This window comes from Thrips palmi, unplaced genomic scaffold (assembly GCF_012932325.1).
Source record: "Thrips palmi isolate BJ-2018 unplaced genomic scaffold, TpBJ-2018v1 HiC_scaffold_4, whole genome shotgun sequence".
Lineage (NCBI taxonomy): Eukaryota > Metazoa > Arthropoda > Insecta > Thysanoptera > Thripidae > Thrips > Thrips palmi.
The window spans coordinates 5829349-5849702 of NW_023144631.1; the positions used below are offsets into that span (position 1 = coordinate 5829349).

Sequence of the window (20354 nt, forward strand, 5' to 3'; positions counted from 1 at the left end):
GCCGCTTCGGCGGGGTGGGAATGCACCGGGTGTTCCTCGGCGGCGGGCTCGAACATCTTGACGGCGGCCTTCACCTTGTTGCCCCCAGCGCCGACGCGCTGCTTGGCGAACGAAGGCCTCTTCCTGACCAGCGCCACCTTGGACGGCCGGGCGTCGTGAGTGTCCTGAAGCTGGTGGATCTTGGAGCTGAGCGCCACCACCTCGTCCATGATGGCGGGCGGCACGGACCGGAGCACGCTGGCGCGGTTCCCCACGATGATCTTGATGTCGGACGGGCGCGCCGCCGACGCCAGGGTCGCGGTGCCGGCCGCGCTGGCCTCCTCCAGCGAGTTGAACTTGGTGGCCAGCGTCTGCACGCGGCTGGTGCTGTTGGTGCGAGCTACGCGGCTGGACGACGGGATGGTCACCTTGACGGCGGCGGCGACGGAGGGCACGTGCTGCCGGGACTTGAGGTTGACGCGGTGCGCGGTCACCTTGAAGCTGGGCTTCCTCGCGGGACTGGCGGCGCGCCGGGACCGCCCCTCCGCGTCCGACGACTTCCTGGACAGGGCTTCCCGGCGCAGCGACGTCGCCGTCCCCGTGGCGCTGAGCGCGCCCAGCGCGCCCCGCTCCCTCCACCAGTCATCCTTCCGCGCGTCGCCCGACTTGGGCCGCGCGGCCCCGTTGGGCGTCGCGGCGGCGGCGGTGGCCGCGGCCGTCACCGTGGCCACGGCGGCCTCCTTCTTCGCCTTGGTCGTCAAGGCCGGCTTCTTGGTGAGCGACGGCGGCTCCGGCTTCTTGGCGGACGGTGGCGGCACCCCGCGCACCGCCTTGGCGTCCACGACGCCAGCGGCGGGCCGCACCTCCTTACGGGCGGAGGTCTGCTGGTTGCGGACGTTGTTGACATTCTTGTTGTTGTTGGCGCTGGCGAGCTTCGGCTTGGCCGGCACCCCGGGGGGCTCCTTCTTGTCGAGGGCGGGCAGGTCGATGAGCCTGCTCAGCGCGTTCACCGTCTTCTTGCTGTTGAAGCTGTTGATACCGTCCTGCTGGTCGCTGATGACCTGCTGCAGGAACGACTTGAGCGCCGGCCGCACGCCGCCCGCCTGCTCGACGCCATCCTCGTCCGCGGCCTTGGCCTTCATGGCCTCCTCGCCGCACGCGCCGAGGCCGGGGCCGAAGCCGAGGCCAGGGCCGAGGCCAGGGCTGGGAGGCAGCCTGGCGCGCCACCCGCCATTCACAGCGGCACCATCTGCGACAAAGGCAAAAAAAAGAACACAGATTAGATTCCACTTGCAGACAGAGGGAACCATTGGATACAATTCACTGCCCGCAGGAAAAAACCGCGCCGCAGTCGCCTCAACGTGGCACGCCTAGCGCTCGCCAGCGAGCCACACAGTGGGCCAGCGCGACGGTACAGTCCCAAGTCCAGTGCACACACAGGCCATCTCCTAAACGAGCAAACAGCCGTCCGTGCCCGTCCGCGTGCCGCTGCGCTGGCTAGCTGGCTTTTGCGCAGACTGTACATCATCATTGACACGCACTTCGCTTCGAGGAAACGCTCCGGCAGCCCGCCTATTACGGCACACCAGTCAACAAAGGCCATTTTTCCGGCAAAAAAATAATTCTTTCACAAAACTGCAGAGAATACATTGTGCGCGTGCAACGAAAGCAAGCGCTCGGTTTTCCCTGGGCCCGCCGCCGTCATTTCATTTTGAGTAATCGTCTTCAATTAGATCACAGGGGCGCGGACCACGCCGTCGACGTCGCGCCGCTCACACGTCGGGGCGCTGCGGGGCGCGGCGGGGCGTGGTGGGGCGGGGCGCGGCGTGGCGGGGCGGGGCGCGGCGGGGGCCTAATGGCGGATTGTTTCCCTGGCCGCCCCGAAGGAGTCCGAGTGGAGCACTGATGCAATCGCGTGGAAAGCGGAGCTGCATATTAGGAACCGCGCGGCGCGGAGGGGCGGCGGGGCGGGGCGGGGCGGGCGGGAGGCCGTGCCGTGCCCTTATGGCACTGGACCCGCGCAGTCCTTCGCAGGGCAAGGCGGAGGGGAACATGACAATGGGACCCTCCACGTCGGCCTCCAGCTCCATGATTCATACACTGTTCCAACGCCATCGGGCACTCTGCTGCGGGCAGGCCGTCCGTGCGAGGCTAGGCCCTGCTAGGCCCTGCTAGGCACTGCTGGCCACTAGGCAGGGCCAGGCCCACAATAATGCAAATACCGCTCGAAACGCTCGCGCGGCGCGGCGGCCAGTTGCCGGACGGGTGTTGCGTGGCACTGCACTGCTGCGCCAAGCAAAGCGCCAAGCCCTTTCCGAGCAGCTCGCCGCTCAGCGCAGCAACAGCTCCCTGCCCAGCTCCCCGGCGACGCCAAGCCAAGCGCCAAGCGCCAAGCACGCGGTGAAAGGGTTCATACGCGGCCTGCCGGCCTGCCGGGCCCATGCTGGGCCGCTAGGGCCGCCCGCGGGGCACTGTGGGACAGAGCGAGGCAGCGCCGGGCCGGGCCGGCCGGGGCGAAAGGTGTTTATGGCGGCTTTTGACGCCACACAGGCGGCCAGGCCGGCCGCGCGCCGCCACCCGATTTTTATCTGAATGCAGCGTGAAGGCGCGGCCCGGCAGTGCCCACGCGATACGTCGTACCCGCAATTAAGGACACCTGCCCGCACCTGCCACCAGTGTGCCGGCGCGACGCGCCACGCGTAAGAGGGCCTAAACAGCTGCACCGACGAGCCCGCCATGGTGCTGCCACCTGCAGTCCACCAAGCCGCCCCGGAGGAGTTCTCTAAAATCACACTCTCTCACACACATAAGCGGCAGACATCACCCAGGTTGCCCCCAAGGGCTGCGAAGAAAGCGGGAGAGACTACTGCGATGTGACAGACTCACGTCACAGACACACACTCTTATAAAACACGCACACACACACACACACACACACACACACACACACACACACACACACACACAGCTAGCTTCGCAATCGACACGGAAAGCAAAAAAAAAAAAAATCTGCGCACGCAAGTGTTGGCGTCACCTGGCTCATATTTCTGATCCAGGCAGATCGGCCGGAATGGGTGGCAGTGCCTCCGAACGCCTTTCTCCGCGTGCTGCGAGCCGGACAGCCGGACGGACAGACAGACAGACAGACAGACAGACAGACAGACAGACGCACGGACACCGCGCGGTGAGTTACCGCGGCGGACTTCTGCTTCGCCTTCCGTCCGTTCGCCCGGGCCTCGCTGCCGCCGTTTCACTGCTGCCCTCCGGCCCGCCTGCCCGCGCAATTTTTCATATTCAGCACCCCATCGCTCACGCCTGGCGTGGCCGGCGTGGCGCCGCCGCCGTGCGGGGCTTCCGAAGCCTTGGGGGGCGGGGCGCGACTCGAACTCGTCAAGGGGCGGCGCCCCACAGTGCGCCTTCTTTCTTCCATCGCGAAAGTGATTGAGCCGCGAGTGCCTTACCGAGGCCGTGGCTTGGCGGCGCCAGTTAGTTAGGTAACGCCGCATCACCGGCCGCAGCGCCCAAACAGTGACGCGACGAGGAGCAGGACAGCACCCGTCTCCCTCGCACTCATCAGCGTGCCGTACGGGTGCGAGAGAGACGGGGCGACGACGCTGTGTTCGGAACATCGAGCTGCTGGCTGGCCGAGGCAAGGCGACACCCGATACTCCGCCGGCCGCGGAGAAGACCCACCGTTCCCCGGAAACGCACACCGCGTCGCCGCGTCGCGTTGGAGCAGCGAGGCATGCCCGCCCGCTCGGCCGCGTTCGCCGGGCAATTCGTCAAAACGGCGAGCAGGGAGCGGCTCGGTTCGGCTCCGGCCGAGTTTGGGCCTGGAAGGACTTTCCGGGAGGTCCGCGTCGAAGAGATTCATCTATTCACGCGGCTGCTGGACTGGGCTTGGGAGATTCGCAGTCGGATACAAGACAGCCCGGCTCGGGTTTTACTACCGACGGCAGTACCAGCGGGTCAATTTGGTTAGAAAAAAAATCAACGAAAAAATCCATAACTATAGGCTTGAAATTAATTTTAAAAGCAGTGACGCACCCGGACAGGGTAAGTGATGAATCGCGAGGCCCGGAGCGACCTGACCCGGCCGTGCCGAGCCGTGGCGGAGTGATGATTGTTAACTACTGTTAACGCCCCGGCGGATCAAAAGCAGTCCAAGCAAGGTGCCGCGCAGGCTGAGGCGCGCTGAGGCCCGAGGTGGCCGCCCGATCCCAGTAAGTGATTCCTGTGCTGCAGCGGCGGCAGCCTAAGCCCCCGGCCGCCACCGCGCCGCCGCCGCGCGCCGCCTCCCGCCCAGGACGCCGTTGTCGTTATTGATGATCGCAGGGAGATCAGTCAGCTCGGGGCAGGTAATCAATGTCCTCACACACACGCACACACACTCGCGCGACTACGCCAGAGTGACTGCGAGTGAGTGTGTGAAAAGGCAAGGGCGTCGCCGACCGCCATTACAGCGCACCGACGGAGAGAAACGGATTTTATTTTTCCCGCCGCTGTTTGAGGGTTTATTTTGGCGCTGTCCGGCCGCTACCGGTGTTTGCGTCGTGGGCACGGCCGGCCAGTGGAGTGGGCGACACGGCGACACGTGTGTTTGACAAACCCAGAGAGCGACAATATAGACGTAAGCCGTTCTGAGCGCTGCTGAGTCACCGAGTCGCTCTCTCTCTGTCACACACACACACAACGAGTGCGCAATTTCGCCCGATCACCAGCTCTCCGTCGTCGACACCGAGGCCTAGTCCAGGCCGCCTCGGGTTGGCCTAGGCCGGCCCGGGCCCTCCGTTTCCCGCGAGTAGACACAGCACCAGGAGCAGGCTCGGACTGGCCCTCAAAAGGCCCCGGCGGGTAAGACCGCAAAAGGCCCCCGATCATCATTGTTTTTAACCTTCATGACCAACTTTTTAAATGCCTTTTAATGCAACTAGATTGGACACAGTGGCCGCCCAAAGTCAGCAAAATCAGCAAATTTCCGAGATTCGACCGCTATTTGACCAACTTTGGTCCCAAAATCGTTGCGGTCAAAGGCAAAATCGTTGTGGTCAACGTCTTCCCGACACAGGGCATGAAAGAGTAGGGTCTTAAGAATACTAGGACGTCGAGGGAGGCCTTTTAATGCAACTAGAGTGGACACAGTAGCCGCCCAAAGTTAGCAAAGTCAGCAAATTTCCGAGATTCGACCGCTTTTTGACCAACTTTGGTCCCAAAATCGTTGCGGTCAAAGGCAAAATCGTTGTGGTCAACGTCTTCCCGATACAGGACATGAAAGAGTAGGGTCTTAAGAATACTAGGGCGTCGAGGGAGGTCGTTGGCCGCAACTAGATCGGACGCAGTGGCCGCTCAAATTCAGCGAAAACGGCTACTTTCGGAGATTCAATCACTTTTTGACCAACTTTGTGACGTTACTGGTCGCAAACCCGAAGGCCCCGACAGATTTTTCTGCCTGTCTGCCCTGGCCAGTCCGAGCCTGACCTGGAGTCACAGGCAGAGGCAGCCCGGCGGTCCAGGCCCTGGACTCCAGCCCTGGACGCGAGGCAACGCGAGGCGTGACCGGAACACTTTCATCCTGCCCATTTTCCCGCCCGCAACGGATTCTCCGAGAGTGGTCGAGTGTGTGTTTGTGTGTGTGGATGAGTGAGTGTGTAAACAGCTTGCACCCAATTCTCTGTCGAGGAATTGAAGAGCCCGCGCCTACACTCGCCAAACTGCCAAGAGGCTCACGCATGCTCGCGCCCGGATCCCCAAGCAGTTGGAGTGGAACCCGCCGCCACGCTGCCGCGGCCTCCAGGAGCAGGGGGCAGGCCCAGCGTGACCAGCCCCGTGGTGCCCGGTGTCTCCGGGAAGGCGTTTCCGAAAGAAAGCAGAGTCGCAAGCCGCAACGAGTGGACCAAGTTTGGACACCAGGCTTATGGAGTGCTCAGAAATTTTTCGAAGGAGAATGGACAAGCCATGCTTTTTCCTAGATTCAGGTGTAATAAGTTGTAACCGCGGCGGAACGAGGATCGCCCCCCGCCTGGAGGCCCGGCGTCGACACCCGAAACCCAGCCGCGGACGCGTGCGCCACCACGACGACCACGACGATGACGGAGGCGCCTCGGGTCGCGGCGCGCGTGAGGGAGAGTGGCGGAGGGCGGTCCGGCGGGCTGGTCTGGTTGTCAGCGGACACCTACCCAATTTGCCTGCGCCGCCGCGCCCCGCCCCGCAGTGAGAACGCCGGGACAAGCCGGCCAATTACCCGCACCACCTCGGCCTGCATGGCCTGCAAGCCGATCCACTGGCGCCGTCCTGGCCGCGGTCCTCACCGCAACCTCTCATCGCCCTGCTCGCCGTGCCGCTGCTTGCTTCCTCGACGCCAAGCACCGCCTAGCCTCACGCCGGGCCGCCCCAAACCCGCTGCCATATTTCCTTGCGCGCTGCGCCCGTCGCACGCCGTTTTAGGGGTGACCTTCTCGACGACCTTTCCCTCGCCGACGGCGGCGCGGTGGCGCCCCACCCGGACGACCAGGACGACGGCGCTGAGCCCGTGGCCGGCTCGCCGCCTTCCCGCGCGCACAGTGGGCCAGAAGACCGGTGGAGGCGGCCAAAACTCTAGACGCGTTTTGAGCTCCAGAGTCGCTAAATGGGACTCGAACCGAACGTGTGACCCCACCAACACGCTAAAACTTTTCTCGAACCTTCGAAGGAATACCGCCGAAAATACGGCGTGAATCGCGACAGGGGTTTGCCGTCGAAGCACGGCGCGAGGCGCACGTCACGGCTGACATAACCTAGCTCTGAGTTGCATATCCGCTTGGAACTGGAACATCCTTCGACAATTTGCACAACTGACTCTAAAATAACATTCTACGTGAAATTTGACGTTGCCTTGCTAGTGATATCCGTGGCCCTGTTACATAAATATCCCAACTTAGATTTGTTTGACGCAAGGAGCTGTCGAACATGGACGCAAACCGTTACCTTGCGCGATGGCCGTCGCACGCCGACGGGGACTCTCCCGGGCACCTCCCCGCCGACTCGGCGGCGGTGGCGCCCACCCGGACGTCGGCGACGGCGCGAGCCCGTGGCCGTTCCACCGAACTTCCCGCGCGCACAGTTGGCCGAAGACCGGTGAGGCTGCCAACTTAGACGCGTTTTGAGCTCCGGTCGCTTTGACTCGAACCGAAAGTGTGAGCCCTGCAATGGATTGCTCTTCGAACGAGGAATCCATTGGTGGGGTCACACGCTCGATTCGAGTATTGCTTAGCGACTCTGGAGCTCAAAACGCGTCTGGAGTTTTGACCGCCTGCGCCGGTCTTCTGGCCCACTGTGGCGCGCCCCCAAGCTGTCCGTCTTCCTCACCTGCCGCGGCGCACCTGTGTGCGCTCAGCTCGCCGAGCAGCACAAGAAGTGGCCGCGCTTTCTCACGTCCCGCAAAAAGACCGCCGCCGTTGCAGGCAGACTTCGCATTCGGTTCGAACGGCCTGTCTCTCTCGCACGCACGCCGCAAGCCGGCAAGCCCCGTGAGTGCGAGTGAGACGGAGAGATCGCGCCGCCGCCGAGGTGCGAGTCTGGAAAGCACCGCGGAGCCCGGCGAAGCCACCACAACAACCTGCTGTACCCACCGGACCCACCGCCACGGGGCGGAGGTCAGGGCGCAGGGCGCGCACACGCACTCTTTCACACACACACACACGCGCGCGCGCGGTTTGCGTAACCACGTGGAAAGTGCTAATAAAGACATCACAAACATGCGTTGCATACGTTGCCGCGACGTGACGGATCGATACGAAATGATGCGATAAGCGGCGCCTGCAAATAGGAAGCACACTAATAGTACCGGGAAGGACTGGCGAGCCCAACGAGGCCCAGCGGGAGGCGCGCCGCACGCCGAGCCATCCATCCGCCCCGCCGCGCCCCGCCCGCACCGCCGGCAAAGATGTGACTGCCGACTATTTATTTCTATGCTAATGCGGATAGAGATTTCACCGGTCGACAAATGGAGGGCCGAGGCTAATTAATAAATTTCGGGGCCTGGCGAGCAGCACGCGCCGCGCCTAGCCACTGACAAGCAGGCAGGCAGGCAGACAGGCAGGCAGGCTGGCAGGCAGGCAGGCAGGCAGGCAGGCGCATAAGGCGAACATGCAAACAGCAGCCGGGTAAAAGGGCCTCCGCGAAAGCCGTGTGCATTTTGGCCGTGCTCATGCAAGGTCTCATTAAGCAGGTCGTCTTAAGCAGCGGCACGGCACGACGTGGCGTGGCAAGGCGCTTCCTGCGCGGCGCCGCGGCTCCAGCCACTCCAGCCGGGACTGCGAGGCTCCAGCGGCGGTGTGACATCCGCCGGCGCCTCGGCCCTCCGGAGGAAGAGGAAAGTCCCTCGCCTCGCAGCGTCTCGACTACCAGACTACCAGTGCCGTGCCGAGTACCGAGCACCGAGCACCGCATCATCCGATCCGAGTTCCGCCAGTCGAGCCGGGCGGCGCCAAGCAGGGCGCCAAGCCGGGCGGCCAGGGCGGCACGCACTCCATTTCTCCAGTTCATTTCTCTCCGGCGGCGCCAAACCGGGGCCCGCCGCACCGCGATGGCACGCCGCTCATCCCCTGTGGTGTGTGTGTGTGTGTGTGTTGAAAATTGGGATCGACGCCCTTGCCGGCAGCACACGCGACGCGCATGGTGGTGAAGACGAGGCAGGCGCACATCGACCAGCAACAACAACGACAACAACAACATGACTAGCAGACAACCGCGAAGCCCTCTCCGTTCGCGGCTTCGCGGCCCGGCGTGCATAAAAAGGAAAAATAGGCGTGGTGCAATAACAATGTCCCGGACTCTCTCTTTCATCGCCCGGCGTCGCCCGGCGTCCTTCCGTCATTAATCCGAGCGCACCGCGCGCCGAACGGCGGTCTCTCTCGCACTCGAGGCGCGGCCCGGAAGGTGCGAGCGGGACAGCTAGCTGCCTATGTCTGGCTGGTCTGGCGCAGTGACGAGTGAATAATTTACGAGTGGTGTGTCTCCGCGTCCGCGGCTCCGCGGCGCCGCGCAGGCTGGCGGCATGGTCTGGCCGGCGAGAGCGGCAGCCACGGCGGCGGCCACCTCGTTATCAACACATCAGAGACTCGTCGACGTGCCCCAGCGAAAGGGGTACCAGTGCACCGGCGAGACGACCACTGCACTGCTAGTCGTGGACGACACTCCTCCTCCGAAGGAAAGCCCAACTCGCGGTGCGCCGGTGCGGTGGCGGCCTGCACTGATTATCCGCGCGGCGTGTCGTCGCGCTGTCTCTCTCGCACCCACACGGCGCGGCCCGCGAGTGCGAGAGAGACAGACAGGCTGCTGGCCCGCTCAATACATCACACGCCTGATTGGACGTCACACTCGCCGGAGTGACAGAGTGACTTCCCCGTGTCGTTATTACCTCGTCACGAACGGAACGGAAAGAAGCGGAAAATAAAAAGTTGCCGAACGGCGCGTTCATTTACAGTGGGGTGGATAAGAACGCCTCGGCGCGCCGCCTGACTCGCCCTGTGGCGAGATTGAACGGCGCCAGGCCTGCCACTACATTGACCTTTCCGTTGTTCCGCAAATATTTCCCCGGAAAGTGCATGAATCCTCTGCAGCCGCCATCGGGGCGGGGCGGGGCGGGGCGGGGCGGGGCGGCGGGCCTTCGGTATCGAGGCGCCAAAGTCGTGCGCCTTCACTTTGGCTGCGCGGCGTGGCGTGGCGCGGCGAGGCGCATAAGGGAAGGCCCCGGCGGTTATAAATTGCCGCAGATTATCGACTCCTGAAAGCAAGCAGCACTCGAAAGTAAAGGGAGACGGCAAGGTGATGCGCTGCAGGTGGCGGCAAATGCGCTCCGCAGCCGCAGCGCCGCAGCCTGCCCTTCCGTCCCCTTCACCGAGAGAGACTGCTTCTGCTTCGCCCGCTTCGCCCACTCCACCGGCAAAACTTGAGATCCGGCGCGCGCTCTCGAGCGGCAGCAGGCTGATTCCGAGACTCGTTTTCGTCGCTCTGTCTCTTTCGCACCCATGCGGACGCCCCGTGAGTGCGAGAGAGACAGAGCGACGGGCTCGCCGCTGGGCGGCTTCCAATTCGGCGCCACGTACTACACTACAGTGCACTGCTTTACGAATCCAATTAAGCCAGCGCCGCGGTGGCTCAGTCGGTTACGACGCCGATCGCTATCTCCGCTGCTCTCGCTGCCCGCTGGCTACACGCGCCTGGCGCGGGTTCAACTCCCGATCGGTGATGGAGTCGCAAAAAAGGAAAGGGGAGTTTGTCGCGCCACACGCGGTGACGATGAGGATGACGACACGAAGCGCGCAAGACGGCACAGCGCCATCCAACAGAGGAGTTTTTTTTCGCTCGACAGCACCGCAACGAGCACTTGCAATTCGAGGAATAATTGACACACATCCCTTTCACACATACTCTCTCACACGCACTCGCACACAGCCCTACTCACTCCACTCGCTCTCTCACACACACGCGCATTCACACACGTACGGACGAATCCAACTGGTGCAACTATCGCCGCTGCCGTTGCGGCTGGCTGGTGCGGGCCGATTCGCCCCGTCTCTCTCGCACTCATGGGGCGTCCCTTGTAGGTGCGAGAGAGACAGGGCGACGAGAACGACTCTCGGAATGAGTCTGCTGGTGCGATGCCGGCCGGGCAAGCCATGGGCAAAGCCCAACACTTTCGTTTTCCGAACGAGCAGCCCCAGAGCGGCCGGCCGGACGCGGCCTGGCCGAATGAACGGCTTCATCTCTACCGAGAAGCGAGTCGAGGCGGCCGGGCAGGCCACCACTACTTTGTAACGAGTCTGCCATCCTCGTTTTCGGCGTGATGTAACTGAGATTTGTCGGGGTTTACCAGCTGCGTGGTATACAATGATGTACAAAGCTGTTATCAGTTGGCAACAAGGATTGTCACTGGTGTGTGTTCCGCCTGCTGATCGATCCGCCGCCCCTGACGCACAGTGGGCCAGAGGACCGGAGGAAGGGGCCGAAATTCTAGACGCATTTGAGCTGCAGAGTCGTTAAATGGACCTCGAATCGAACGTGTGACCCCACCAATGGATTTCTCTTCGAGCGAGGAATCCATTGGTGGGGTCACACGTTCGGTTCGAGTCCCATTTGGCGACTCTGGAGCTCAAAACGCGTCTAGAATTTTGGCAGCCTCCACCGGTCTTCTGGCCCACTGTGTGACGGTCCGCTCCGCGTCGCAATCACGACCGACCGGGGTATCGATGGATCGATGTATCGATCATCAATCCCGCGGCCGGCAGGAGGCACTACTTGAGCGCGGCGAGCAGGGCGCACCTGCAGCACGCGCTGCTCGCGCAGCACGGCCGTCTTGAGCGTCTCCACGCAACTTTCACTAATGAGCCTCGGCGAGCGGGAGAGCCGGGCCGGGCCTCGCAGTGCAGTGCCGCCCATGCAGCGCCCCGCGTGTTGACTCCATCTAGTAGCCGAGATGGCTTTTAGATGGCGGTGCTCGCCCGACTCCGAAGGCTCGTTTCGTCGCTCCGTCTCTCTCGCACCCCCGCGGTACGCCCCATGAGTGCGACAGAGACAGAGCGACGCAACGCTCCTCCGGCATGGGGCGGCAGGAGGCGGGCCGAAGCCCTGCACCGCTTTCTGCTGGCCGTCGTCGTGAAGGTACGCGGCAGCGGCTTGCGTCTTGCATCACTCTCTCGACGGCGACGTGCCAAACCAACGCGAACCCTCCTTTCCTTCCCGTCATCGGCGGCCAGCGCAGCTAGCGCCACCCGCGGCGCTACCGCGGCAGCCCGACATCCAGGCCGTGGACCGCGTCCAAGGGACGGCGACAACGAGGCCGGCACACTGCACACTGCACGCGGCACGCGGAACGAAAGCGCAAGGCTGGCAAGGCGGTGGCGCCGGCGTCGCCAAGTGGCATTCGCGTGCCGCTGCACTGCGGGCTGCACTGCGGGTTGCACTGCACGCTGCAGGCGCTGCAGGTGCCACTTAGGGACGGGGCCCGCCCTGTCCAGTGCTGTCGCCCGCCGAGACAGTGCACTGCAAGGCAAAGCCCCCGCCTGGACCGCGCACCGGACCCTTTCTCCCCCGTGCAGAGTCCGAACAGAGCCTCCGTCGCTCTGTCTCTCTCGCTCCCACGGGGCGCCGCGCAGGGGTGCGAGGGAGCCCGCCGGCGGTGCACTGTTCCACGTTATTTGGCTTGCGACGCGACACTGCCTCGCGAGTTTCTCCACGCGTCACCGTGTCGCCGCGTCGCCGCTTTTGGCAACGAGGCGCTTGCTTTGGCGTTACCTAAGCCGGCCGCCACTCGTCGTCGGCGTCCCCGGTCGGCCTAGTCGTCGTCGGCCACCCCGAGGCACTGAACGCGATCACGGCGCCGATACGCGGGCAGCGCGGGCAACGCGGGCGGCCGGTAGCGCGGTGCGCGTGCGGGGGCGGCTCGGATGTCTCGGTCTCGGTCAGGCCCAAGGGCCAGGCCGGCCCGGCTCGCTGGAGAAAGGCATATCGACGAGGCGGCGTGACGCAAGGCCCGCCGCGCCGCCGCGCCCCTGGAGGCCTGGAGGCCGGTGGCGGCTCCAGCCGATAGCCGTCGGTGGATCGATACATGGATCGGCCGGACCGGCGGACTGCATCGCCATGTCCGAGAGGCTGCCGCACCCGCCACCGGCCGTAAGGAGCGTCAGGCTGGCCCTTCGTCGCTTCGTCTCCTTCGCACCGCGACGCGACGCCCCATGAGAGCGAGAGAGACAGAGTGATGAAGGCTCTTCGAGCTGCAGTCGTGCTGACCGTCACTGCCAGGTCAGGGTTCTGGCTCCGGCCGCGCGGCCGCGTCACCCCGCACCCCCACAACGCCATGGTTCCCCCTCCTCCGCCGAGTGCAGCGGCAGGCACGCCCGGCCACGCCAAGGACTCCTGCAGCAGCCACGGCATTAATCGAACAAGGGCTCGCCGAATCGGGAGGAGGCGGCCCGGGCCTGCCCAGCCCGCCCGTCTGTGGGAAGTGATTCAGAGTCGTCGTGCTTGCCCCGACCCTGGACGGCCCTGGAGTTCCCGGCCATAAAGCCTTTTTCGACATGCTAACAGGACCTAGGCAACAGGCAGCAGCGGCCCACACCGGCCATGCGCGCCGCAAGCCAAAAGCGCAGCGAGCGGCCATAGCGGCCCCCGGCAGACTGACTCCGAGAGTCGCTTTCGTCGCTCTGTCCCTCTCGCACTCAAGTGCCGTCCCGTGTAGGTGCGACAGAGGCGGAGCGACGAAAAAGACTCCCGGAATCAGTCTGCCGGTGCACGCCGCACGCGCGCGCCGACTGCACCGCTCCCAACAACGTCGTCTTGCATAACGCACGTCACATGTTTGGGAATCGGCGATAGGCCGAGGGCGGGGCGGGGCGGGGCCGGCCAGTGGCCGCGCTGCGGTGAATGGTATCGGAGAAAGAGAGACTTTCGCCGGGCGATGCCCGATGGCCGTTACCGTGGTTACCGCTCCCCTATAAATGCCCGCCATCTCCGGCCAGCAGTCGGACCGCGCAACGCGGCGCAACGGATGGTCCAGGCTCCAGGACCTCCAGGACTCCCTGGACTGGTCCGGGACGCCGGGACTCCAGGCCAAAAGCCGCGCTCCTGGAGGATGAGCTGGACCGGCCGGACCGGTAGTCCGGCACACCGTGGCACACCGGCACCGTGCGCGCCAGGGCGTGCGGGGGCGTCTCCCAGCGTAGCGGCCAAACAACAACAAACACACTTATTTACGCCCATGCGTATCCGAACAACAACAACAACACCAACACCCTCGGTGCGTTTTCAAGGTGTAAGCAAATCGGCAAAACAAATCGCTTTGTACGCCTAAGTTCGAACCTCGCTGTTCCAACGTTCGAACTTTCCTCCGAGATTTCTCACGGTCACACACACACACACACGCACACGGGGCGCGGCTTTACGGTGGGGCAGACAGTGCTACCGGCCGCCACGTGTTCGTTCTCCGAACACGACGACAAAGCCGAGAGCGATTGAATCATACGTTAATGTTTGCCAATGATACGCCTCGCCGATCACCCCCGGGGGCTACAGTGTGGCGGGCTCGGCGTGTGGCCCCGTCGCATCGTGTGTGTGTGTGTGTGTGTGTGTGTGTGTGTGTGTGTGTGTGTGTGTGCCAAAGTTCCACGGGGAGAAAAGGAAGGGGGGCTAGCTTGAAGAAGGGAGAAGCGTTGCAAACGATTCGTCACTCTTCCAGTCTCCTGATGATCAGGACGCCGTTACAAACACACCAACACAGACACACGCGCACGCACACATCCACGCCCTGGGCGGTGTGCCCTGACATCACGCTTAATAAGTGGACGCGGCGCTGTGTTTTATTACATGATAGCTCTGCAACCAATCACAATCCCCATAGACAGACACGCACTCACAAACACACACACACACCCCCACACACACACACACGCACACGCACCGTTGCAATTCAAAAGCTAGGCCGCGCGGAGTCGGCAGCGGTCAAAGGGCGTGGCGCTCGTTTCAGATTGACATTCGCGTGACACACACATTGCAATGTCAAGCGCGCGCGCGCGTGTGTGCGTGCGTGTGTGTGCGTGCGTGTGTGTGGCGCAATGGCGATCTGATCCACATATCAATGGACTCGCCCGCCAAAAAGTGCAGCGCACACGGGTCATGTCGAAAGGCCCCGATCACCGCCGTCGGCCTGGAGTCCCCGGAGCCAGTCACGACACTGCGACGACGAGGCGCACGTCCACGCAATAAGAAGAGGGGGGGGGGCACTGCTGCTTGTTTCAAATGAAAAAGACGCTCGGCCGAGCGAAAGTGGGCGTAGAGCATTGCAACAGAAAAATTAAAAGTTTCTTTCCCTCTTGTGTTAAAGAAACCACCACCACCATTCGCCCGAAAAAGCAGTGTGATCGCCTCGCCCCTCGATGCTCGAGCTCGCTCTAGCCCTTTGCCGACGACATCCAAGGGAACTTGATTGTCACAATGGACGACGACCCGAGACCATCGGCAAGGAAGTTTGCGACCGCTGCGCGCCGGGCACTCCCACAGGTCACTGCGTACTACCGTTCGTGTCCCATATTCCCCTCAACATTTTCTTTTCCTTTCATTTCGTTTTGCAGTGCCGCTGACGCCGCTGAGGGAGGAGGTCCACTCGCCCACTGGCCTTAATGAAGGGCCCACCGCGAACCTTCTTCCCTGGGCCCTGCCTTGCCCGGCCCGGCCTTGCCCTGCCCTGCCCTGCCCTGCCCTGCCCGCTGCCCCTGGGCCCCCGTGCCCTGCCCTGCCTTGCCCTGCCCTGCCCTGCCCTGCCTTCCCTGCCCTGCCCTGCCCTGCCCTGCCCTGCCCCCTGCCCTGCCCTGCCCTGCCCTGCCCTGCCCTGCCCTGCCCTGCCCTGCCGGTGCGGGGTCAGTGTGTCTCCTCTTCAGCTTCCCGAGCTGCCTCCACAACAGCCTGCCGCTGCTTTTTGCTCGTCCTCCTCCTCCGGCCGGGGTCGGAGGGAAGTCCCAAGTCCCGTGCAGCGCCGCGCCTCGCCGCCGCCAATCATTTCTTCACGGCATTCCTGTCAATTTTAAAAGGAGAGAGGAGGAGAGACAGAGAGAGACAGTGGGATTCGACAGCATGACGACGACTGCAGTCGGAGCGGCGCGGCGGCGCCTCAGGGTTGCAGTTGCGTTTCATCCCGCCCCGCCCCGCCCCGCCCCGCCGCGGCGCCCAGCCTGTAATTGGCGTGCTTCGTGTGGTGCGTCGCTGCGGTCGATACACATATCGAGATATCGATCCGGCCGTTCAACGACTCCGCGTTTAGGATAAGTGGCGCTGCTGCAGCAGTGCGATTCGCAGATCAAACCGCGCTCGTGATTTCGACCCTTTCCTCGGGAGAAAGTCAGGCAAAGAAATGCCTCGTACGTGACGGCCACTTTTTTGCGCACGGCTGTAGTATGTAGCTGAAACGTTGCGAATCAAGTATATGTAAGATTGGTTACAAAATTTCGGGTTGCCGATGGACGTGGGGAAAGGTATCACTTTTTTGCAGTGATGAGTTTCTTCTCCTTCTTCTTCTTCTCAGTCAAGGTGAGGCTGAAGGGGGCTCATCGCGGTTTGGAAGATACAATAACTATTGGCCCATTGATTTTCCTAAAAAAATTAATTTTTTGAGGGGGGAGTCGAACCCGAGCCAGCGCTGTGCTCGCAGGCCACCGTGGCAGTGGCCCGCGACTCACCCTTTCACGCGGCGCGGCGCGGAGAGCGGCCACTGCACTGTGCAGTGTGCTGTACCAACGACCCCGCGCGCAAAAACGCGCATGCCACATCGGCCGGCCTTAAACGGAACGGGAGAAATACGTCCAACAACAACAACAACAACAAGGGCGGAGGCAGCAACAAACTGCAGCCAGCCACTGCACTGCAGCACTTTCGTGCGGAGCCCTTCGGAATTACGACGCGGGCCACCCCGCCCCGCCCCGCCCCGCCCCAGCCGAGCGTTTTCTCTCCCATAACGCGATCAGACTTTGCGGTATCAAACAACAGCGACGCAGCGGCGCCTGGCCGCGCGCCGCGCCACACCGTGAGCGACATGGCCGTGGCGGCCGTGCCGTGCCGTGTCGAGCCGATGCCCGCCTACGGTGTTCGGCACGCGCCGTGCCGCCGTTGTGTAACCCTTTACATGCCGCCACTTCCAGCCCTCCAGCCTTCCAGCGTGCTTCCAGTGGTGTCCAGAAAGGAGCGGCGCGGCGGCCTTCCCTGGAACGCGTCTACGCGTACACCGTACGCTGCGGAGCCCCCCTCCCCTTCTTTTCCAGGAATAACAGTCTCCGATTGATGATCCAGCTAATTGCCAGTGCCTGGCCGTTTGAGTGGCTCGTCGCGGTGCTCGTCGCGGTCACTGCTCCTGCCGCGAACACGCCGTGGCGGACCGCCGCGGGCTGGGTAGGCGCGGCCGTGGCGCGGAGTTTAGCGCCAAACGACCATCGGCAATGGATTGAACTCGGAGCGCTTTGTCGATGGCGGCGCTGTTCCCGCGCTGGAGCGAGCCAGCGAGCCCCAGTCTCAGCCTCTGCCTCACGGACCGCGCTCCACCGGGCACCACGGACCGCGAAGTGCGTCTTACTTCCACGACGGCGACCCAGGCATTAATTTCGGCCGGCCAGCGCGGCGGAGCGCGCCGAAACGGCCGCGTCGTCGCCGAGGTGCTGTTGACACGACGACGACGTGCTAATCAGCGGAGCGTCGTCCCGGTCAGCCCCGCGGCACGGCGGCACGGCGACGGGGATGACACGACACGGCCGGTGGGACGCTCTGGCGGACAAAGCCCCACCTCACGACCTGCACACTGATTCCGAGAGTCGTTTTCGTCGCTCTGCCTCTCTTGCGCGGGACGCCCCATGAGGGCGAGAGAGGGAAAAAGGAGGAGAGAGAGAGAGAGAGAGAGAGAGAGAGACAGAGCGACGAAAACGACTCTCAGAATCAGTGTGCCAGGCCGTCGCGTGCCGCCATTTGGAACCGCCGTTTGAAACTGGCGCCAAAAGGCGCGCGGTTCCTGATTGGCTGGTGCTGCTTGCTGGCACCATTCCGCCGCTGCCGCCGAAGGCCGCGCCGCCGCCAACGAGGCCCTGGAGGCCCTGGAGAGCCTGGAAAGCAGGGCAAGTGCCGCCATCTTCCGGGCGATCGCGACACTTTTTCGATCGCGCCCCCGCGCAGCGCGCTGCCCTAGTTCGCGGCGCCCACCGACGTCAGTCTGTCTCACTCGCACTCACGGGGCGCGCCGTGTGTGTGCGAGAGAGACAGAGCGAGATGGTCGTTCGGAATGGGGCTGCTGGCCGACGACCGCCACGCACGTCAACTTTCGGTTCGGAACGCCGTATTGCCGCCACCGCGAACAATACCTCCTTCTTGGACGCCCCGGACGGCCCGGCCCGGCGGCCTGTTCCCTCTGTTCCTCGTTACGTTTATATGACGCTTCCTCCATGGCGGCCATGGCGGCGGTGGGAGTGCTCGCAGTGTAGGGCCGCCGCCGTGCCCAGCGTCAAGTAAGGCAGTGTGTCGAGCGGCGCCTTTTTCAGCACCGCCCGGCCCGGCCGGTGTCTTACCTTCCGGGTGCGCCGACTATGGATAGGGTTGCCATCCTCGATTCATCGGCCGCCCGGCCCAATGAAAGTAATGAAGCCTCCTCCTCGCGCGGGTCGGCAACTCTAGCATCGTAACGCCGGCTCGGCTTCCGAGAAGCGAGGGCGCGTTTGGTTTGCGTCCGATTAGCGTATCGTTCGCGCCACGACGCCTCTCGCTCGCCCCCTCTGTCGCGTCTTCCTTCCCCTATCAAAGTGTCCGCGCGTCCAGAGATAAGGCCGCGATAGGCGCACCTGTGCAGGAAGTGCATAAAACATTCCGTGCAAAAAACGAAACTCCGCCACGACACTGCTCCTTAATTTCCTTTGTTTTAAACATGAAGAAACAATAGGGCCAGGTGCGTGAACACGGCGGCGCTCGGCCCGGACGCAGCTGCAGGTGGCGGGGCGACGGAGACAACACCTGCAGCTGCATGGGCGGCAGGGCTTCGCAGGGCTCCGCTCCCATCGAGGCGCTACACTCGGTGCTTTGCTAATTGGTGCCCAAAGTGTGGCTCACAGCACCTGCGGTACTTCGAGTGTCGTGGCAGCGGCGGGGTGGTTCGGAGTAGCGCTGTCTCCCTCGCACACACGGGGCGTCCTGTAAGGGTGCGAGTGAGGCAGAGCGGCGGGGCACTGCTCGCTCTCATCCAGCGGAGAAGCCTTCACCTAATAAGCCCCGGGCGGCTCTTCGAACGGTCCGGCCAGCCGTCGGCGCGGTCACAGACTGATTCCGAGAGTCGTTCTCGTCGCTCTGTCTCTCTCGCTCCTATACGGGACGCTCCGTTGAGTGCGAGGGTGACAGAGCGACGAAAACGACTCTCGGAATGAGTCTGCCGGTCGCCATGACAACTGCGGCGCTGACGCGCTGACCGCCGCCGGGCGCGTTGCTTCGCGTTGCACCGCGTTGCGTCTCACGCTATCTCGATCCTCCTCCTTGTAAGCCCTACTCGCTTTCCTCTCACCTGTTGCAGCTCAGCGGAAGGGGGCGGCGGGGCACGCGGTGGAGGGACACGCCGCGCCTGCAACAAGCAGCCAAGCAAGGAGCCAATCAGCGAACAGAAGTCGGGTCGCTCGGACCAATGACCGGAATGGCCACGCCATGGCCGTGCCGCCCGGGGCCGCGGAGCTTAGGCCCTCGGCTGTCTCTCTCGCACCCCGACGGGGCCCACGGCGCCAGACGGCACGCCCCATGGGTGCGAGAGAGACGGAGCGACGAGCACTGAGGTCGAAATCAGCCTGCAGGACCGACCGCAGGACGACCGACCCATCCTGCAGCTAACAAGGACCAGCACAAAGACGTTTCGCAAAGCGCGGCGCTCCGAAAACACCCTCTCTCTCTTTCTCTCTCTCTCTCTCTCTCTCTCTCTCTCTCTCTCTCTCTCTCTCTCTCTCCGCACGGACGGCAGCGCGCGGGTTCAACGCCGCACACCGAGGGCCCTCTTTTTTTTCTTCGTTAATTTCTATTCCGTGTGTGCGCAGCAGTCATTTCTATTGTGCCTGGAGGTCACCCCTCCCGACCGGGTGTAAGTAGTGTGAAAGGCGGCAAGGCGGCGCGTCCGAGTGGAGAGGGAGAGGGAGAGCGAGAGAGAGAGAGAGAGAGAGAGAGAGAGAGAGAGAGAGAGAGGGAGAGAGAGGAGAGAGAGGAGGGGAAGGGGTGGTGAAGGACGGCCGCCGCCGGGACAGATTTGTTTACAATCGGTTCGGATCCGCGGCGTGGCGGCGTGGTCCGCACGGTGCAGCCTGCAGAAGGGCCTGCAGGGGGGCCTAGGGGGCCTGCAAGGGGGCTGGGGCTTTCTCTGCGGGGACGTGCGCGACCGCGAGTCCGCGACGCGACTCCCCCACGGCCGCGATGCCGCGTTCGGCCGCCTTAGCGCCACGCCATTCCCACGCCGCGGTGCGGGGCAGTGCGGGGCAGTGCCAAGGGGACGGACAAAAAAACAAAAACAATCAGAGACGCGCCGCAACAATTAAAGGAGGAGGGAAGGAGGTGAAAAAGGACAACAAGCTGCTACACTACGCGAGCGAGGAAACGGACGCACTTCTTTCTCCGTCTCTCTCTCTCTCCTCTCCACCTTCCGCCCGCCGCCGCTTCTTTCTTCCTTTCTTTTCCTTTCGCCGTTTGTTGCTATGGTCACATAGAGAGCTACACTATAAATGGCCTCATCGACACATCGTAAAGCGACCGGGGTGAAACCGGCGACCTCCTCCCCTCTTTCACATACACAGACACAGACACAGACTCACACACACACACACACACACACACACACACACACACACACACAC

General features: G+C 63.3%; 1 protein-coding gene across 1 annotated transcript in view; it reads right to left on the reverse strand.

The window, feature by feature from the left end:
* The window catches only part of LOC117649557 (nucleolar protein dao-5-like), a 45630-nt gene that overhangs the window by 1370 nt on the left and 23906 nt on the right, over positions 1 to 20354 (reverse strand). Inside the window, exons 2-4 of the mRNA XM_034392443.1 lie at positions 19031 to 19087; positions 702 to 1228; positions 27 to 260 (exon numbers count right to left, since the gene is read on the reverse strand). Of these exons, the coding sequence (XP_034248334.1) occupies positions 27 to 260; positions 702 to 1121 (654 nt within the window). The 5' untranslated portion in view covers positions 1122 to 1228; positions 19031 to 19087. The remainder of the gene's footprint in view (positions 1 to 26; positions 261 to 701; positions 1229 to 19030; positions 19088 to 20354) is intronic.